At 36.6% G+C, this 21325-nt stretch overlaps 1 protein-coding gene across 3 annotated transcripts in view; it reads right to left on the bottom strand.

The window, feature by feature from the left end:
• The window catches only part of dph1 (diphthamide biosynthesis 1), an 89679-nt gene that overhangs the window by 2575 nt on the left and 65779 nt on the right, over nt 1-21325 (bottom strand). For 2 of the 3 annotated variants that reach the window (XM_089121206.1, XM_089121207.1), the window contains exons 8-11: nt 21073-21229; nt 17861-17961; nt 6544-6622; nt 1284-1418 (exon numbers count right to left, since the gene is read on the bottom strand). In XM_089121206.1, coding sequence (XP_088977332.1) covers nt 1284-1418; nt 6544-6622; nt 17861-17961; nt 21073-21229 — 472 coding nt within the window. Of the gene's footprint in view, nt 1-1283; nt 1419-5586; nt 6193-6543; nt 6623-17860; nt 17962-21072; nt 21230-21325 lie in introns of those variants that run through there. The other variant, XM_089121208.1, reaches the window with a different exon arrangement.

Below are 21325 nucleotides of genomic sequence, written 5' to 3'. Positions count from 1 at the left end.
ACCAAAAACAAAAGAGTGGCCACTGGCCAGCAGACATGCTAGATCATCTGTGACACACACACTACTAAACTAAAGAAAAGATGCAGCTGTTGACAGTATTAGTCTCATAGAGGTGTGTCATGGGATAGGTTAGTGCTAGTTTTTATTTAGTGATGTCTGCCAACAGATCTGTTCTACTTTGATGTGTAATGTTAAAGCGTAAGAGGTGTTATGTTTCTGCACTCTTCCATTTTTAGCAAATACATTTTTGTGATGGTTTGTATTTTTTGTGCACTTTATGGAACATCAATGCCTCTTTAAGTGATAAACTCCATTACTTGTGTTTGTTTTCAGGGATGATATCAGATATTTTATACTTATGCTACAACTATTTGGCCTGTGCTCCAGAACTTTGAACCTCTGTAGCACCAGTGCTATGTGCAAAAAAAGTTAACGTACAGCCCTGCCCTTTATGGATATGATAAGACACACATGGGTGAATGACACAATTATGCAATTTCCTGTTAAAAACTACCCCGCCTTGTTTTGTAAGTAGGATTGATGATGTATTGACTTTTAATTTTGACCAAAAAAAGTGACAGTGTAACTTTAATACAAATAAATTAATAATAAAATAGAAATATATAATAATTAATGGCATTAAAAAAGGATATAAAGGCAACTAAATAAATTATATGGGGATTAAAAAGTCAAGAGATGTATACCATTATTTCACTATTTATATTTATTTATACAATTATTTTTCATAATTTTAAATATAATTTCAATATTGAATTTGACTAAAACACACATTATTTTATATTAATAAAACATAATATAATAAAATAGTACAACATTCATAAAAATGTTTTACACACAAAACATTAATAAAGTTATCAATATTTTATTTCTAATACTATTGTAAATAACAATAATTTCAGAAAGTACATTTCAATATACGTGTATATACTGCGTATATTTTCGGATTGTATTATTATGACACACATAAAAGCAAATCAAATCTATTCCCCCAAAAACCTCAAGACACACACCACTGTGATTTTGCCAAGACAGATCAAAAGATTTTGTCGATGCTGGAAACATTCCTGTCCCAAAATTTTGTCCTAACCCTAAACCCAACCCTACCCACAAGTTATCCGTAAAATCAGGGGGAATTGATAAGCCTAAACTGTAAAGTTGTCCCTTAAATTGGTTGCTTGGGTTGTTGTGCAGGAACATTTTGTACTTGGTGAAATCATGTTCACCACACACACACACACACACACACACACACACACACAGACCTGGGTGGGTTTACGTGAAGGTCTTTTTTGTTGGTTGTCTGGGTGATTAGGAGTCCAAGCACCCAGGCTCTGATTGGAGTAGAAGTCCATAGGATACACTTCCTGCCATCCCACCTGCTGCAGCGCTACTGCTGCCTGAAACAGAGAGAGATCTTAAATTAAAGACAGCATCAAACACTGTAGCTACAAGCCAGAGGAGAGAATCTTGAGAAAACAACATGGCAGCGCTGCCAATAGCTGACGCTATGAGCGCAGTCGAACATCAAGGGAGATCTAGTCAACCACGATGCTTCACATCTAAGAGGGCACGTCACGTGACTCTCGTACAACAACAAAAAAAAAATCTCCCGGATGGCTTCTTGTATTACCGATGCGCAAAGATCTCCCCCACTGGTGATACGCACCGAGCAGAGACTCTGAGTCGAGGTGAGATCCGTGCTGTTCCATGTGACCTACAAATGCAGACGAATACATTAGAGGGCCTCAAGAGGAATGCAGGACTTCCTCGTGCTTGTGGCTACATTACATAAACTCCAGGCGGATTTCACCAGTCAGACTGAGCTGCTTATATGAATAATCAATGCGCCGTGTTCGTCTCCGCCTGTGGGCATGTATACCCACTTCACAAGCGAGGCACGCTGTGACGTACGGTTCTAATACCGTGGGAGAAATGACAAACGCCCCTGCCTCCGGTGAAGGACTGTCTCTCTCCACTGACAGTACAACAATGCCCCACAAACAAATTCATCTTCATAAATCTCTCTTAAACAGCCTTCAAAACCTAATATTTAGTCACTCGCTTTTATTGACTGGAAAAGCGACAGTCGAGATGTTCTGGCATGAATGTTTTTCAGTGAAAATTGAGGGTTCTGAATATAGAATGCATTTTATAATATCATTTAGACTCTTAACCCTACATAGAATTATTATTATTTTTTTAATTTGATAAAATATGATTCTAGAAAGATATTGCAGAACAGTCAGAAGTTTGGACCAACTCACACTTTATTTTGTATTCATATTTTAGATTAATAGTTAAAGCAATCAAACAAGGAATTAGCACAAATGGAAGTATGGGAATTATGTAGACACCCCAAACGAACAAAAGTACATTGGAATAATTTGAACAGACTATTATAAAAATTATATAGAAAATTTTAAATGTTGTACTAATAACACATAAATTAATGATAAAATATAAAAATGAACATATTAAAATGTAGGCTATATAGTACTATATTAATAGTAAAGGAATTATGTAGGGACCAAACAAGACTTGTCCAAACACTATTTTACTATTTATATTTGTTTATAAAACTAACTAAAATTTAGTCATTTAAAATAAAAATGTAATAATATTGAATATTATGAAAATATATTATATAATATTAATAAAATATACCCTAATTAAATAACAATACAATAAAAAGTTAATAAAAATAAACATTATTATTATACATTTAATAAACAAGTATTATTATATTCATATATTGCATTAATTATATTCTTATTTTAAAAACATTATAATAATATTAAATATAAATATATTAATTTTGTGCAAAAAGTCAATTGGTGATTAGGAAAAAATGTATGTTTATGAAATAAAACCGCATTTTACTTACTCTTAATGTGGTGCCAACATCAGTCTTTTGTTCTCTCTTCTTCCATCCATCATGTCCTTATTAACCCTGACACATCCATCCCTCTTTCACTAGCTTTTCTACCTTCTAATCCCTACACTGACATGAGAGACAAGTGTGTCATTGACTATAAATATAACACAACACACTGAAAGTCACTGCCTTCTCTCTCTCTTCATACTTCACCTTTACACTCCCTGAAGTCTTCTCATTTCTTTTTGACTCCACAGAAAGAGCAAACACAAGCAGAGATGCATTATGGTGGCAATGTCTGAGAAAAAGCTTAACTATGAACTCCATGTTCAGATATTTAAGCAACCAGGCTGGGCAGAAATGCTGTTACACTACAAAAACATCAGCATGTTATTGCTGCATTCTAATGTATTCTCATAATGCCATATTTGCGCTACGTTTCTGCACACAAAAATGCACTGAGCTCCAGCGTGGGCCAAGTGGCAATGAAAATGGATTATGGTGACGCTCAATATCAGGAGTACATATGATTATGCAGCGCTACAATATGGCTCTACTGAGCATTGTCATTTTTCACTAAGAGATATGATGCCATAAACTCAACATAAATGATCTTCCACTGCTACAGTGGGTACATTGAGACCGATATATTGGCCGGGATGATTAATAGGCTGATATTTAGTCGTTTTCAGAGGCAACGGCAGATAAACATTTCTGCTTGGCCGATTAACAGAAGTGGAAGATTCTTCTTGTGGCAACAGCATTGTCAATGTATAGTGCACATAGTGAATTCAAGTAAATATAATGTATAGGTGTGATATGTCATGTGTTGCTGTTCATCTGAGGATGTATTTACCTCTTTTTTAAGACCTGTCTAGGACCAGATGAATTTTATTATGTCCTGATATGTAAAACCATAGAAATCAATAGGGTGTACTTTCTTTTTCACATGGCAATTTTTAGTTGTCATTACTTCCGTCTGCTAATTAAACCTTGTATTAAAGGGATAGTTCACTTTGAAATTAATGTTTGATATGTTTTAGCTTACCTCAAGGGCATCCAAGATGTAGGTGTCTTTGTTTTCACAGTATTTTCAATTTTGACATTTTTTGGTCAAACCGTTGTTGTCTATCAGTCATATAATGCAGGTATAGGGGGTCCTCCTCAAAGACCATGCACAGAGAAGTCCAAATTAAACATGATTTAATGACTCGTAAATGAACGTTGGACATGGTTCAGTTGGACACTGGACAACTGATTCAGATCAGTTGGGCATGGCTATGGTTACACGAGGTAAAAACGATATAAATACTGTTCGTTTTCTCACACAAACCGCTCGTTTTGTGTCTTAGGCCATCATTGTGTACTTACATTTACGAGTCATCAAATCTTGGACTTCTCTGTGCATGGTCTTTGAGTTGGACCCCCTATACCTGCATTATATGACTGATAGACAACAACGGTTTGACCGAAAAATGTAAAAATTGAAAATACTGTGGAAACAAAGACACCTACATCTTGGATGCCCTTGAGGTAAGCTAAAACATATCAAAAATTAATTTCAAAGTGAACTATCCCTTTAACTAATGTGCTGATTGTCATGCAAGGAACCTTTTTTACAGGATGAGTTGCAAATAATGGTTAAGTGCGGAAACAGCCAAACATAGTCTCATTTCAAATCACTGCACACATTTTAGTGCAAGGACTGAGCAAAACCGACACTCGTAAGTAAAACATAGTAAAATGTGAAGTTGTGCAGTGATTTGAAATGAGACGATGTTTGGCTGTTTCCACACTTAACCATTTTCCACTTTTAAGAGATGAAGTCTATTTCATGCACTACTGTCTTGACCAAAGACAGCAAACTGGTTTTAACCAGGACAGAGAGAAATGAATGGCCCAGATGCACAACAACAAGAGGACAAGCACACCAGAGGCTCAAATAGAGTCTCAGCTGGCAGCTTAATTGAACAGCTCACTCTAAACACCAGCTTCTGACCTTTAGGCAGAGTTTCAAAGAAAGAGTCACATCTGATCTGGCAAATGAGCACAAAAGGGCTTTAGAACAGGATAAAGAACATAGAGATAACACAGAGCAAACAATTATTTACGGACGGCTGAATCTAAGTTTGATTGTTGAGGTGTTGTGGAAATTGTTTGATTGTAATTCAGTCAAACTCATGGAAAGTGTTACAGTGGCTATAGTGATATAGCCAACAGTACCGGTCAAAAGTTTGGAAAGATTACTATTTTTAATGTTTTTGAAGTCTCTTATGCTCATCAAGCCTGCATTTATTTGATTAAAAAATCATTTATATCAAAAAATGTAATATTGTAAAATCAGTGAAAAATTAATTTTCATCAGCCATTACTCCTTATTGACTGATTACTTGGACACATTTGTGCTGCTTAATATTTTTTATTTATTTTATTATTTTTTTTGGAACCCTATTGACGAATATAAAGCAAAACCCGATTTATACCTGAATATATTTATTTTTACTTAATGTATAATTCATTTTTAGAAAGTATAGTATATATTTTAGTTATGACTTACTTTTATTAATGCAAAATAACATGCAATATTGTAAGTAAAATAATCTGTAACATTACTTTTATGTTACATGTAAATAATATTATTAAAAATCACAGTAAAAAAAAAATCCTTGGTGAATAAAAATATTATTACATTTTAAAATAATGGTTTTCTAGATAAAAGTTGAATTTTCATCAGCCATTACTCCTTATTGACTCATCGAAACATTTGTGCTGCTTAATATTTTTTTAAGTAAAGTAATCTGTAACATTACTTTTATGTTTACATTATCAAAGATCACAGTAAACAAAGAATCCTTGGTGAATAAAAATATCACACACATTAGATATCGTCTATGGGACACCTCGATCTCAAGATATCAGTGTAGATTTTGGTATCAGCCACAGAAAATCCCATATCAGTCGCCCACTACTACATTATGCTTGTGGTATTCCTGGTGGACTAAGCGAAAAGAGAAACAGGAATCCTAATGAGGTCTATCTGCAGATAAAACCCGCCAGATGTTCTTGTTTTGCATCTGGGAATGGATAATAGGGATTTAACCGAGACACCTATCCCAGGAAAAACACTTGGTGTGTGATTCTGGCTAAGTCCTGTTTTGGCATGACATGAATCAAGATGCGCACAAGCTTCTGGTGATGTGAGAGAGAAAGACGTGTTCAGAGAAGCGCTGCAGCCAGTCGGCCATTGGGGGGAGATCCTGTTCCACCCTGAGCTGGCCGACTCATCCCGCCTGCCTCTGAGGAGTAGAGATGGTGAGTAAACAAACCCTGTTCCTTCACATAGCACGAAGGTGTGTGCATAGATGTTTGTTTGCAAGGAGCAAACACATACACACGTTGTACACACAAATGCATTCAGAGCCTTTATGTCCCAAAGGCACTAAGAAATGTCCAGAAACACGCATCACAAACATGGCTGGCAGCATTTCGACTGATGTGAAGTGAACACCTGCAGCGGATGTTCAGCTATGTGTGCCTTGTGTTCAGGGAGATTACATTTCTTATGGTCAGTATAGGTCTTTGTCTTGTCTTTCATAGTAAAGTAGATGGAGGACTGTGCAGTGTACATGCATGCAAGTCTGAAGTACCTCATATGGAGACAGCAGGGGTTTGGAGAAAGCTGTTCCCCAGTCAATGGAGAGGCGAGGACAAGCGATCTGCACCCACCTATATATACATATACACAGAGAGAGAGAGAGAAAGGGGTAGTCAAAAAAAGTAGTCAAAATTAAAATGTTTGGAAACCATTTTACTTGAGTTATGTGATTACTGCAGAATGCGTACAAATATTTAAAGAATTAAATATAAAGTGTTCTTGGGGAATTTTGCTATAACTGAAAGGACAGGTGTGGTCTCTTCACTTCACTGTGATTGGCCACAAAACCACGTTCAAAAATGACATCAGAATGCAATTCCAAAGTCATTTTGGAGATGAAAACACAAGTGTAAATATATATATATATATATGGACTGATGAACTGATCACAATGGACAGGAACATGTTTAAGAGAAAGCAAATACATTTATGATTTCATGTTCAATGTAGTCTGCATATTGTAACCATTAAGTATGAATATGCAAAACAGATAGTCTAGATAATCTAGATTATGAACCACTGAGACCCAACGATGAATAAATAACGTAATATTTGGGAATGAAATCAAATGTGCTATTTCAGTATTATTTATTACAGTATTTTTAGTTTTATAGTAATTTATTATCTATTATTTTATATGTATTTCTACAGACTTAATTTATTTGTATTAAAGTTTTAGTAAACCCATTTCAGTTAGTAGTTGAAGAACTAAATATATACAAAAGTTCAACTTTAATTTAAATCACTGAAAACAAATGTTACGGTTTTTTTAGACAACAAAAATCTTGCATCAAATTTCCTCGCACTATTTAAGATACATGTGAAGGAAAAGCAAGAAACACACACACACACACACACTTGGGGAAGCAGAGCACAGCTCGCAGGGAGAATGTGAATGTGAACATGCATTGATGTGCAGTGCCGATGCTCTCTTCTGTAAATATGAGAGTAAATCTGTACTCCCCTAAAGCTTCTCTGCAAAGCATTATTATTTAGACAAGCATGGAGTCAAATAAAATAAAGAAAGAGTGGGGAGAGGAGGGAAAAAGGAAAGAGGGTTGAGGTGAGAAAGAGACAGCGATAAGAAAGGTTAGGTGAGCAAAAACAACGGCACTGCAATGCCCTAGTCTCCACGGAGCTACCCTACATAGCAGCCAGACTGGGCGGCAGAGAGAGAGAGAGAGAAAGAGAGAGAGAGGAAGGACAGAAAAAAATAACAGTGACATTAGAGGTGAGTGAGGGCTCAGAGAGTCACATGAGGAACAATATGAGTGATCGTTTGCAGGCAAAGCGAAAGAGTGTCTAAAGAAAGTGCATTTCTCTTTAGAATGTGTGTTATGAATACAGAAGCACTGGAGCAGGAATTGTGGGTATTCGGATGCCTAATGTAAGAGAACATTCACTAGACTCCACACACCTGCAGCCAAACTCCACACTTGGGAAACTGACAAAAAATGTACTATAAGTTGGCTTTAACAAAGGATGCACTCTTGCATTAAAAATGAAAGAAATCTCATACAGGTATATAAATATATGTATTGCTATATCATACATAAATATACAAATATATACATATTTTTGAATATGATCTTGACCAATTCTTTCATAAGCAGCAGGTTGTCTGTTGAGTCACTATAAAGAGGCTGTAACATTATGAAATATGACTGATGCATGTGCACAGACAAACAATTAAACCAATAAAATACACCAGGAAGCGCAGAAGGAATCAAGGAAGAGCCGTGAGTGAACTACCACAAGGTGTAATTGCTTGTGGTTGGATCGACCAAAACATCTTAATACCAGGTGTAAACACAGCTAAACAAATGGCAGGACTGACTGTAGCTTCACTCCGAACACTTATAATTGGGTTAAAAATGTTTAAGTGAGTAATAGACCCATAATGCTAATCATATTGTTGCTGGTTTGAACCTTGTTAGTGAATCCACAGATGTTTGCAACTGGCACTGGTTCTCATGACCCCTCTAATCTCAGCCTTGAGCGTGACTCTTAATCCATAGCTGCTCCAGGGGTTGCATCATGGTATGCCTGTTGCCAAATGATCCACACACCCCAAAGGTAAATGAATGAATGACAGTACATTATTGAAACCCTTTCCTTGAAGATTAAACGATAGGCACAAGTTTGTTTTAGTTAAACAGACTCAAGCAACAGCTGCGTGAGGGAATTTGGTTACAGTGTCAGACATTTGATCGGTATAAAATCTGCCCCATATTGTTAACTTTGGCCAAAAACCACCCACAAGACCAAGGCTGTACAAGACCAACCACAGTTTTTGACGTCATGTTTGGTAGCTGCAAGCATAAGGAGAACATCTGACCCTAGACACTAGTCTTAGGCTATGTCTACACTAGTGAGTTTTCGTTTAAACATGGCATTTTAAAATGAAAACGATCCTCGTCCCTATTGGCATTTCCACTCTTTCAGAAAAAAAATCGTATGTCACATGACCATTCATGCACACTAGGCATGAGCGTTTCCATGAAGGGCTTGCACCGCTTGATGAGATTTGTTGCAGATTGCTCTAATAACAGCTTGCCACTATGTAGGCAGCTGCAGTATTCTAAAATTAAGAGTTTAACTCCACAATGGCTGCTAAAAAAGAAAAAAAAACAGCAAAGCTTGCAGTTCCACTCCATGTTATTGGTTACATGGTCTTCGAGACTGATCTGTTATTGCCGTAATGGTCATATTATAGGGGCTTGACAATTCAGGGAAGGATACACAATGACCCAGAAGAACCAATCAGGAAGCGAATGTGGGCAGCCACGCCTTTGTTTTCAAAAGTCTCCATTTTGGTCCGTATATAGACCCCTTTTGCGCCGACGTCACAGTTACGTCACGCCGCTAGCTGGAGGCAAAACAAAGTGAAAACTGGAGGCGGCCAAGATTCGGCTACATAATAAGGAGCTTAAATCATTGTTACTTTTATTAAACGTCATCTTGTTGTGTTGTTTGGTGCAAGAATTTATGAAAAATTAATATGCTGTATCTGGAACTTTTATTTCTAGAAAATATTCACATCATTAAAATTGCACTGTATCGTCACTCTTTACATTGTCGTGGTCTCGGCGCTGGCTCGGCAGAACTGCGGATCGTACACACAAGTCTTGTACAGGACCATATAGGCATCTAAAGATTTATATGCCATCAGTTTTTATTTATGATCAGTTTCTCTATAAACTAGGTATAGAAGTCAGGCCACTCAACCGAGGTGACGTACGTTAATCCTATCAGATCATCCATGCATTGAGTGAGCGTGTAGGCGGCTACAGGTCGGCCAATCTGGTTCCGTCCGTTAAAAATAACTTTTGGAAATAACAATCGCGGTCCTGGACACTAAGTGACCTTACACATTAAGATAATATCGGATTTTCTCCAGTCATTGTTAAAAAACAAGCTAACAATCCTTGCTAACTAGCGTTAGTGAAGCGGCCAGAGGGATCGTTCTGCCTCCACCTAAGCTCCGCCCACAAAAAAACGTCACCATGTTTACCAACTGTAAAAGGGTCTATACACTGAAATGCAACCCCGACGCTTCGAGATTAAAATGGATTCTGCAGCGTTTCAAAAAGTCTCAGTTTTCAAGGGTCGCAAACTCTGGATTAGTGTTGATGCCAGGTGTAACCATAGCAAAAGTTTTAAAACGAAAACGCTCGTGTAAATGTAGCCTCAGCTACCGCATGCATTTGTGTGGCCACACCAAGGGGTTAAAGTTTGGCTGATTACCACAACCCTGTTAACGCCTGCTGGACTTAATAATACTAAAATAAAATAAAAACTTTTGGTAACACTTTATAATAACTGCACGCTATTAATCATTAGTTAAGCATGAGTAAACAGTTAATACATCATTTATAAAATATTAATAGACATTAATATGCAGTTTATAAATATAGCTATACATGCTTTTTTCTTGCTTTATAAGCATATCTATAATGCGTTTAATGATTGTATTTTCATACTTTGTTAATGATCAATTAATAATTTCTAAATGAAGTATAACATTATTTGCAAACCAGTTGTTTAAGAGTTGTCATTCATTCATAAGACCACTTAGAAAGTGTAAGTAAATGTAGTAAATACAGGTAGTTATAAAGCATTTAGTAGTGATCAGTTAACTATTTTTGTGAGCTAATCTAAAGTGAAGACTATTCATGCTTTGTAAAGCATTTATAAAGACGATTTAAAGACTCGTCAATCTTCTAAACAGTAAAATGTAACAAACACAACACAGTGATACAGAACATAGAAATATTTAACAGCCTTTAAAAATGCTTTACAAGGCATGACTAGTCCTCACTTTAGATTAGGTCACAAAAATAGTTAACTGACCACTACTAAATGCTTTAGAACTACCCAAATTAATCCTTAATTACAGCATTAATACATGTTAATAAAGCATTTATTAACACATTAAGTAACCATCACTATATGTCTGAATAATAAGATGTATGAATGCACATTTAAATAGTTTATTAATCATTTACTTACTCGCTCTAAGTAATCGTATGAACCACGGACAACTCTTAAATAACTGGTTTATAAAAAATGCAATTCTTCATTTAGAAATGATAAATTGATCATTAATAAAGGATGAAAATACAATTATTAAACAAATTATAGATATGCTTTTAAATCAAGAAGAAAGCATTTATAGCTGTATTTATGAACTGCTTATTAATGTCTATTAATGCTTTATGAATGATGAATTAATGGTTTACCCATGCTTAACTAATGATTATTAGCGTGTAGTTATTATAAAGTGTTACCAAACTTGTTTCATTGACAACAAATCAAAACACGCTATGGATTCTTCAGTATAATAGCGGGAGAGTTTGTTTGAGCAACCTTTTCTGAAAGGTGAAAACAGATGGATGGATGGATAGACGGATGGGGTGTTGCTTGGTTTTTACTGGTGTTAGCAAATGCAAGTGGTTGCAGAGGTGTTGCAATTTTAGGTTGATATGAGAAGTTGCAAATTTGCTCTGGGTAGTTGATGGGTGGGTCGCTACGCTAGGGAGTGCAAGAGAGGCTCTTAAAAAGTGTATATACAGCATTTTTTTAAATTAACAGCTTCTTGGTTAACACTATAATATCCAGTCAGGAGTTACAGAAATCCCAAGCAAAGATCATACAAAACACAAAGCAGCAGATAGCAAAGGAAGAGAGCTGAAGGCAACGGGAGTCTTTCTTAGAAGTCTGGTTAAAGACAGACAGAGAAATAGAGACAGAAATAAAGAATGGGTGGTAAATGCAAATATCAAGTTAGTATCTGTATCAGAATCAGATTTCAAATATGCAAGAGGGTTGAGGCTGCATCGGGAACCTCAGCACGCCACCAAATTCAATTTACAGGCTTTTCAGAGCCAGCATCTGTCCCATCGCCTGAGACAGCCCTTGCTGCAGGGAGCCATACGGGCAGAGACACACTCCTCCGTCTGGCCGCATCAAGCCCATTCTCCCAATCCACTTCAGCTCCGGGGATGAGAGGAGGAGGTCAAAGACTTGTAATGATGCCTATTTTGCTTCCTCTGAAATGGCCCTATCAGTATGTGAAGACAGACCTGATGAGGGCATATTCCTGCTGATCCACTAACTGTCGCCTGAAGTCGGTTGGGGGGGGGGGGGGGGGGGGGGGGGGCTGGTGAAGACTTTACATCAAAGAGTCTAATTGGAGGAGGGAGGTCTGCGATGACTGCAGGGGGGTTTTCCTCATGCTGGTGGGAGAAGAGGCCCCAGCCACCTCTCCTCACTCAGAGAGAAAATAATGGATTTTAATTAGCCACTCGACCTGCAGCATACAATAGCACAATTAACCTTTCCGATCCACAGGGAAATAGGCACCGGTGCCTCCAAACATCACTAAAGCCGACAGAGATGTGTAATTACATTAGGCTTACAATAAAGGGCACATATATACGCCGATGAAGGCTGCAAGGAAACACTTTCTGAAGATTTTCTAAAGACAACCTCTGGCTTTGATTTAGATGTGCGAGCAAGTAGACAAAGGTTAGCTAATAGCCTTGTAAATCCTGGCATTTGAAATAACAGGGAGAAAAATAGCATTTTTTGAAATGGAACTGTTTCTTGAATTTATTTTCCTTTTTAAAGGTGCTATATGGAACTTTTCGTCGAAAATGAATTCTTTACTTATTGCCTGTGTGTGAAGAGGTTGTAATCACATATTACAATGATCCACTTGTCGGGATTTGCTATTACCTCTGAAGGTCAGTATTCCTATTTCTATGTGAAGTCTCCGGGTCGGATTTTTTGTGAAATCCATCGGATGTTACGTGTATGCGCGCTCCCGAACCTCTCTCCTTTTTATATACGGTCTATGCGACCGCACTGCAGCTGACGATATGAGTCTGATAATGCCAAAAAACTCCTGCCTCCAGCACAACACACACTCCAACACAAACTCATCATAAATTTAAAAAACAAAACAAAAATGTAGCCGTTGAAGCTCGTCAGGCCAAGCGTGAATCGGATCGATTTAGGACGAAGAGTGTTTGAATTATGGAGAGACCTCCGCTATTTTTATTGTGATAAATTACAAGTTTTCAGACATGCTGAAATAAAGGTAAACTGTAATGAAATAGCAAGGTAAACTACAACATACTGTACATGAGACATGAAATGAATATAAAAGACTGTTCCAGAATAACAAAAAGTATGCTTTAGGATGTAACTTTTTTATGTACTAGATCTACTGTCTAACGTCACTCATTCCACTACTATCATATTGTTTATAATACACATTTCCAGACACGCTCAGTACAGTAATGTTCCTTACAACGATCTTATTGTTACACTGAAATTGTTTAGTCTAGTTCACTAACTGTTTTCGTAATCAAATTATACATTTACCTATGATATTTAAATACTTTCTAAATACTCAGTCAGTTTATGATCAAAGATCTGTATTTTTTATTGTGGGGGCAAAACATATAATGAAATGCAATATCATGATGATTGAGCGAGGCAATAAACATTCCTCAAAAGCCTGTTGCATCATATTTGATACATTTAAACAGGATTTTTCTAAAAAATAATGTATGGATAATCAAATAAACCTAAAATGTTTCAGTCCAGTAAATGTCAATCAAAAATATTCTCAATTTCACTTTAAAAAAATCATTAAGGATATCACAGCAAAAAACAAATAAACACTAGTAGCAATTTTAGAATTATGTACTTAAAAAGGCCTTTTACTTGCTAAAAAAAGTATAAACTATTAATCTGATGACAGAAGGCATTTAGATTGTGCACAGTAGGTTTTTCAGCAAAGTTTTGATTATGTTGATAACTTATAGGCCATAGAAATTCAAAATCCATTGTGATTTAGCTTCAAAGGGTTATACTTTCAATCAGTCGCTGTTAACTGTTAAACCTTGTCCTCACTAGGCATGACAAAGTGCAATAAATCAAATCTCTTCTATTGTAATTAAAGGTTTTTGCCCTAATCCTCAACAGTTAAAAACATCATCAATTAGCGTAAAAATAGTGTAAAAGCTAATCCGTTCAAATGTGCCGTGGAAAATACTACTCCCTTGGATCCTAAAAAGTAGCTGTTTGTAAAATCTGAACCTGTCACACAACAACATTATTATTGTATTTACCGTAGCTAATCGAAATGTTTTTTTCTTGTTAGCATTTTGCTAAGCTATGAGGCTACTATGTCAGCTTACTGCAAGCTGTAAAGGCAAACAAAGTTTAGAAATATTTAGCTTGAACATTTATAGTTTCAGTTACATAATGTAATATGTAATATAGTATAATTTTGATGTGGAATCATGTCTGTGCTTGTGTTGAAACACGATTCTTTAGTGTGGGCTGGCTCACGCAAGCCCTCACAGTTTCTGAGTTTAGCTAAAATCCATGCTCACAGAAAGTGTGTGTACACTGTTTTGCACCACTGGTAAGATCACAGATTTTATGTAGGTATCTTGCCCTGTCTGGAATAACCTCCCTGGATGTATATCTCTGCTCTCAAACAAAATTATAGATGCAAGATGCTGATCTGAATTGTGAGAGAGATAGAGCAAACAGGTCACTCTTCCAACATTTCTTTCCCTTAAAAAATGGTTTTATTACAGTAATCGTCTAGCAACCATGTTTTTTTTTTTTTTTTTTTTTTTTGGAAGATCGATTATCATTTTTATAACCAAAGTTTTACTATAAATACCATGGTTAAAACTATGGTTAATGTAGGAAAACCATGGTATATTTTTGTAAGGGTGAGATATACCTTCAGGCCATTGGGCTGATCTTGTTATGCAGAACATTTTCTGCTTTTCCGATACAGACTATTGAAGCTAATAAAAGAAGAATATTGCAATTATATATATATATATATATATATATATATATATATATATATATATGTGTGTGTATTTTAATTAAAAATGAATATCTATTTCTTATCACTATCACAAGTAAAATATGTTCTCTATTAAAATGTAAGTATAAAAGCATACCATCAAAATCTCATAAGATAATCCTCATGTAATGTCTTTATTAACAAGCTCTTTATTTTCATCTTGTCAGGCATCCTGCTACATTTCTTGACAATGTGTAGAATTTAAAAGTGAATGAATACATATTAAGTGTATCATCGTGTCAAGAGCACACTGTGTTTCTGAATATCTGGTCTACCATTTAATTTACTTCCACATATTACAATACAGGCATATTCATTTTTCAAAAGTTACAATATTTCAAAAGGCACTGCATAACAGAAATGACCCTCCTAGCAGACGTCAAACACTTCACACCAGCCAAAACATCCACAAACACACACCTCAGAGTATTAAAGATGAATTATATTTTCGAGTGCTGTGGCCTGCTAGTTTAGCCTCCGCATTTCCAGGCTCAACGTCACCACAAACGGCCTCTTCCACGCTAGAAAACATCTGACTGCCTTGAATTAGGCATTACTGCTGCACAAGTTTGACAACAATCATAGTTCTTGATTATTTCACTTGATCTCCTAATTGATGAATGGAATTGACATTAAAATTACTTGGTTTCCCATCTCAAAGTCAAAAGTCAGAGTTTATTTATATAGCACTTTTTAAAAACAACAAGTGTTCAACAAAGTGCTGTACACATATATCCTTTGTCAATAATGCAAACAATCTCATTGTAAGGAGACTAAATGTTGTGAATCAGTTACCGATTACCGCTTTGCTTCATAGTTTTTTGACTGTCTAGCGTTCATTTATGAAAATAATTTTTTTCTCATTCAAGTGAAAACCTTGTTCATTTTTACTTGTCATTGCGCACAGTGGACATGTGTGTGATTCATTAATTTATCAATTAATTGTGAAGCTCTACCAGGCATCATATTTAGGTCCACTTCTCTCTGGTCTGGTAATTCAATGCTGGAGATTTCGATTAACCTTCTCATTACAGTGATGACTGCTGGCAGACTGGAGCTTCATTCCTTATCTTCTTCAGGACGTCAAATGCATCATCAGTGCAGCATTAATCAACACTCACGTTACGCTCTGAAATGCCTTCCTCTGCTCAGATCCTCATGTTTCTGCCAAGATGACACCAATCCGCAGCAGACATGGCACAGGCGACTGACATTAATGGAGGAAATGAGAGGAGGAGAGATAGAGGTGTAACTTTCCTCTGGTCATGGTTATGCTTCCATTACATATGAGGTGTCACTCATGTGGCGTAAGAGTGGCACGACTGATGGGGGCCGTCGGTTGATCTTTTCTCTCTCTCTCTAACAGTTGTTTCACTCTCGTTTCCTTTTTAACAGCCTCAACGCCTTCCTCCACCACCACCTCCTCATTCTCGCTCAGACCTTTCGGTCCCTCATTCACCCACACCTTCATTTTAGGGGGGCTATCTTGCCCCTTTCCAATCCCCAGAGGCAGAGGGCAGGCAGTGGGAGAGTGTGTACAACACTATTTGCACAGATAAAATGACGCTATTTATAGAACAAACAGGGCTACCTTAATATGTGAGCAACATGTATGTACATGTTAGTATTTTTGTTATATTGTTAATTGTATAATATTGTTTATGCATGGTTATTGAAAAAAAATATATAATAAAGTTTCTGAAATAAAGCCACAAAACATACTAAATATGTGTCCACAAGACTTTTGACTAATGGATGTTGTCGCCTAGAGTTTTTGCTTCAAAATGATCTGAAAATCATCCTGCCTAATCATTCACAAAAACAATAGATAGTTTTAAATTGTGAATAACATTTTTTTGTTTGGAAAGGCAATATGCGGATGGGCATGAACGGCCCAACCCTTGTCATGAATAATTAGGTGGTTCACACCTGAGAAGACAAAGACCCGCATGTAAGGGTGCACACAGACACAAAAAACGCTATTTAAAAAAAAAAAACGCCTCGGGTTTGTTTTTTGGTTTAAAAACTATCGACCTGGAGCTTCTGAAGTTACAGTAAAACACAACTTGGGGGCGCTCAAACACAAAACGGCACTGCCGAGCACACATATGTAACGGCAAAGAAGATATACACCAAGTAGCATTTAAACTGCCGGGAAGAAATAAGACGAGGAAGATGCAAGGCAAGATGAATGCAGATCTGCTGGTTTCGTTGGTGTCTGAACATAAAGAACTAAATGACAAGCGCATAAATAAAGTAAATACTTGCTCTCTTCTTCTAAATTAACAAGCGAGTGTCAGAAGCGCCACCTTGTGTACTAGTGTATTTCTGTTTTACATCAAGTACCATCTAATGTCAGGGAATGAATTTGCATGCTCACTCGGCTCATCGTCAGTGAAAATTGCTTGGGTGTGAACACAAAAAATGCGCCGAAAAAGCCGATATTCGTCCCGGTGTGTACGGCCCTTTAGATTATTATAATTTGATAAATTACATGTATATATTAATGTTTATTTTATTAAGATTGCATTCATTCCCATGACTTTTTAAAGCTCTGATATTTCTGATATTTATGGCCATGGCATGTGAAACATCAACAAAAATGACATTGTGTACTGAAACAGAAGGCCCGTACAAAACTCCTTTGTTGCACAGAACTTCAATAATCTCAAAGCCCACCACACACAGCAATAAGACATATGCCACAGGGGAGGTCCTCACTAACAAAACCTGTGACCATGTCTGACATATTTGTCAGTGATATTTCTACTGGCCCATGCCTTGTCCTCAGGGTATGCTGAAACTCAGATGAATGTGGAGCTTCTTCATCTGATGCACAGGAGCTAATGTTTAATTGAGTGAAATGGAGAACATGAGTGTGCATGTAGATGGGGGAGAGACTCACGCGTCCACGTCTGCCAGGAGCTCCAGCTTGCCGGGGAAGATCTCGGACAGGAGCACACGTGTGAACGAACGGCCTAAAGACTCCAAATGAGACTCTAAGTGCTGAAGAGAGAGAGAGAGAGAGCAAGAGAGAGACTGATTGTTGCACATATTTACATAAAAACAACACAATTTTATGCACAAAACTCAAGGTCAATGAGAACAGCCCACATCAAACATTGAAGGAGGAAAGAGAACAGAAAATCATTACAACCAAGTATTCCCAAATTTACTGAAAAACAAGAAAACAGCTTCCTATATCGCCTAATGAAAAATCTTCACAGAACCGCTGATGCCGAACGTGTGTAAACAGCTTGTGTAAACGCTTTAGTAACCAGCATCAGTTCTGTGTTGCAAACATCAATGGCCAGTTTAGCTTGATTTTTTTTTTCCAGTAATAATATTGGGCCTTGATTTATTAGTGATTGATTTATACTTGTTTACTTGATCTGCGCAAAGACCTGAACTCCACTCAACACATTTAAGATGAATCGCAATTCGGGATACACAATATATTGGTATTAATTATCAAGCATTTTTATTTATTTACATAGGATTGTATATTTAACATTTCATGCACTACATTTAAATCATCTAACACTTGCTTCAAGTTTATCTTTCCAAACACTTATAATTAACGTTAAATGTAATCTCAAAATGAATATTGATTTTTAATACTGTATTGAATTAGAACTTTGTGATATCTAAATTCCCTTGTAGAGTTTAGAACAATGTTTTTTTTTTTATGTCTGCCTATAGGAATATGACACCTATCACTGTATACATATAAGCTAAGAGTATTATCAGCAGCTATCGCGTTTCTGTATCAGAAAAAAAATTCTCAAATCATGTTATACTTTAAAATCTTGAATTAATGATACCTGCAATACATGCATGTTGGTTCTGTTCTGTTTACCCTCTTATCCATGCAAGGCTGCATGGATGCGCAAGAACCATATCGCCAATCCATACTGTATGCTAATTGTCAATCCTATTTGACGATAGTGATCCTGACAGAAATCAATATATCAGTATCAGACAGAATTCTAATATTGATGCATCTCGATATTGAGTGTATTATGAGTTTTCTCGGCTCTCCAAGTCATTACAAAATAAACGTTTATGACATTTCAAAGACAGTAGGACACTTTGAGGTGATTTATCACTGAACATTTCTCATAGCCCATATCATCTGATCATGATCCAGCTCAATTTTAGCCTAAGCCTGAACAGAGCACCGTTGTCCTGTTGAAAAGATCTGTCTTATCAGACTCTCGTATGATAGAAATGATTCACTGTCTTGCAGTTTGTCACGCAAAGTCCCATGTCAGTTCAATTCCTACTTTGACGTCACTAAGATAATGTCACAGCTGAATTAAAGACTGGGGCGAGATGAAGCACTCATAAGAAAAAGAGATTAATGGGATATGTTAATTTGGCATATATAGGAAGCCAATGAAAATTCTCACCAAAATGATAATCAAATATATTTTATTTTGTCATGGATAACTAAAAGTATACAGTATGAAATATGATTATTCATTTTGACAAATCCAATATCAAAAGAAAAAAAAAGATTTTCTATATAATATTCTCATTTTTCTCAGCTATAAATAATTAAGGTAAAACAGAATGCAGCAAGTTTTTGATTGCCAGTTTGCAGCCACATTTAAGTGAAAAGAGTGTCAAAAGTCTAAGCGTGAAAAAAGTCAGAAGAATAGAATAAAATGATTCTGTGTGAATAATTTACACGTTCACAGATCTCTTGTGGTATAATTGTACTTGCATAAGAAGTCTATGACTTAATAAGACAACTTGTTTCCAAATTGTGTAAATTACTGACAAGTACAAAGAGTGGCAAATAAACTAAACACTTCACCTCTAATTTAAGAACTACAGAAGTCATATGATGTCCCAACTACAATATTAAACAAATCTGAGTGTATATATTAAGACATTCTAATACACCTTTCATTTGTTCATTAGCCATCAATGCTAATTATTAACTCAACAGGAATGTGAATAATAGCACAATTCTTGCTCACTTCAGGACAAAGTGATGCATTACCAGACTCTCCCCACACACTTTGAAGTGTGAAACCCAGTGGACCACAAATATTACCAGCAAAAACCCCCAGACATCAGTGAGGAGGCATTCAGGTGAACGGGCGGCTTCAAAGCACACCATGAAAAAATAAATAAAAAAAGGGAAGGGAGGGAGGGGAAGAAGACTTCGCTCCTCTTCTCCAAAATCATTTCATAAGACTTCACTGTTAATCAAGTATGTTTTATATGACAAACACAGAATATGCAGGGATGTGTTACATAAACCCAGAGACATTTCTTAGATAAACTCATGTGATTTAATCCTCTTTTCACCAGAACCAGATTTAAAATTTTCTGTAGTATTTTCTGAAACATAGCTTTGCTAAAAGACCTAGACTTTACACAATCTGATGAGCAAATATAGTACTATAAAAGTTTACATTTATTAAATTACAAATGAATTTGCATCATAATAGATTTTGACAACAACAAAAGATATGGGAGGAGTTTTCTCTTATAAGCTATTGAAGCACAATTATATATTTACTAGCATCGTTTAAGCAGTGTGTACGACCCTGTCAGAACAGACCTACGGGCTTGTTTTAGGTTGTGACCCACCAGTTGAGAACCACTGATCTAAAAGGCACTCCGACAGGAATAAGGCATGGATTAGAAAAAAAAAAAAAGCATTTGATGAGAGCTACAGACATCGCCGCCAGAATCACCATCCACTATCTGTTTGTCTAGATGCGGAATTCATCTCACTCGTCTTCTCGAAGCACACCAATTAAAAAAGGATGAGACAAGAAAGGGAGAAAATGCTGCCAAAACAAAACCAAATCCAAATACATCCAATTGAACAGATGAAAAGAGGCAGATAACAAAGAGAGGAGGATTTGAAGGAGAAGAAGAAGAGGAAAAAGAGGAGAAAGAAGACAGGGAGGTGACCTGCCCCTCCCAAAACAATTGATTAACGCCCCTGGTGAACTCTCCTCTCGGCCAAATGCCGCAGGCTGTGTGTGTGTGTTTCGTTCAGAGCAGGTGCAAGACTGAACTGAGCAAGGAAGATAGACATTTTTACACTACCAGAAAACATATTGCATGACAAAGGATAGCAGATAGTCTTACCTCCAAAATTTTGGGGTTTCCCTGTCTGCCAAGGGTGCCTAGGATGAGGCCCCATCTCTGTGCTGAGCGAGCTCTCTCTATGGCCTGCAGTCTGGTGGCCCGCATTGCCTCATGGTCATAATACTCTCGAGAAAACACTTTACTGTATGGGTCATACCTGCAGATATGGAGGACAACACATTATTTACAAACAATAAAATACAAAAAAAAAAGAAGAAGAACTGGATCCTTAAATTTTCTGAAGAGTGTTGCA

This window comes from Pimephales promelas, chromosome 16, assembly GCF_988280905.1.
Source record: "Pimephales promelas chromosome 16, fPimPro1.hap1.1, whole genome shotgun sequence".
NCBI lineage: Eukaryota > Metazoa > Chordata > Actinopteri > Cypriniformes > Leuciscidae > Pimephales > Pimephales promelas.
Note: the sequence above shows the minus strand (reverse complement) of the source record. Positions and strands in the feature narration are given on the sequence as shown.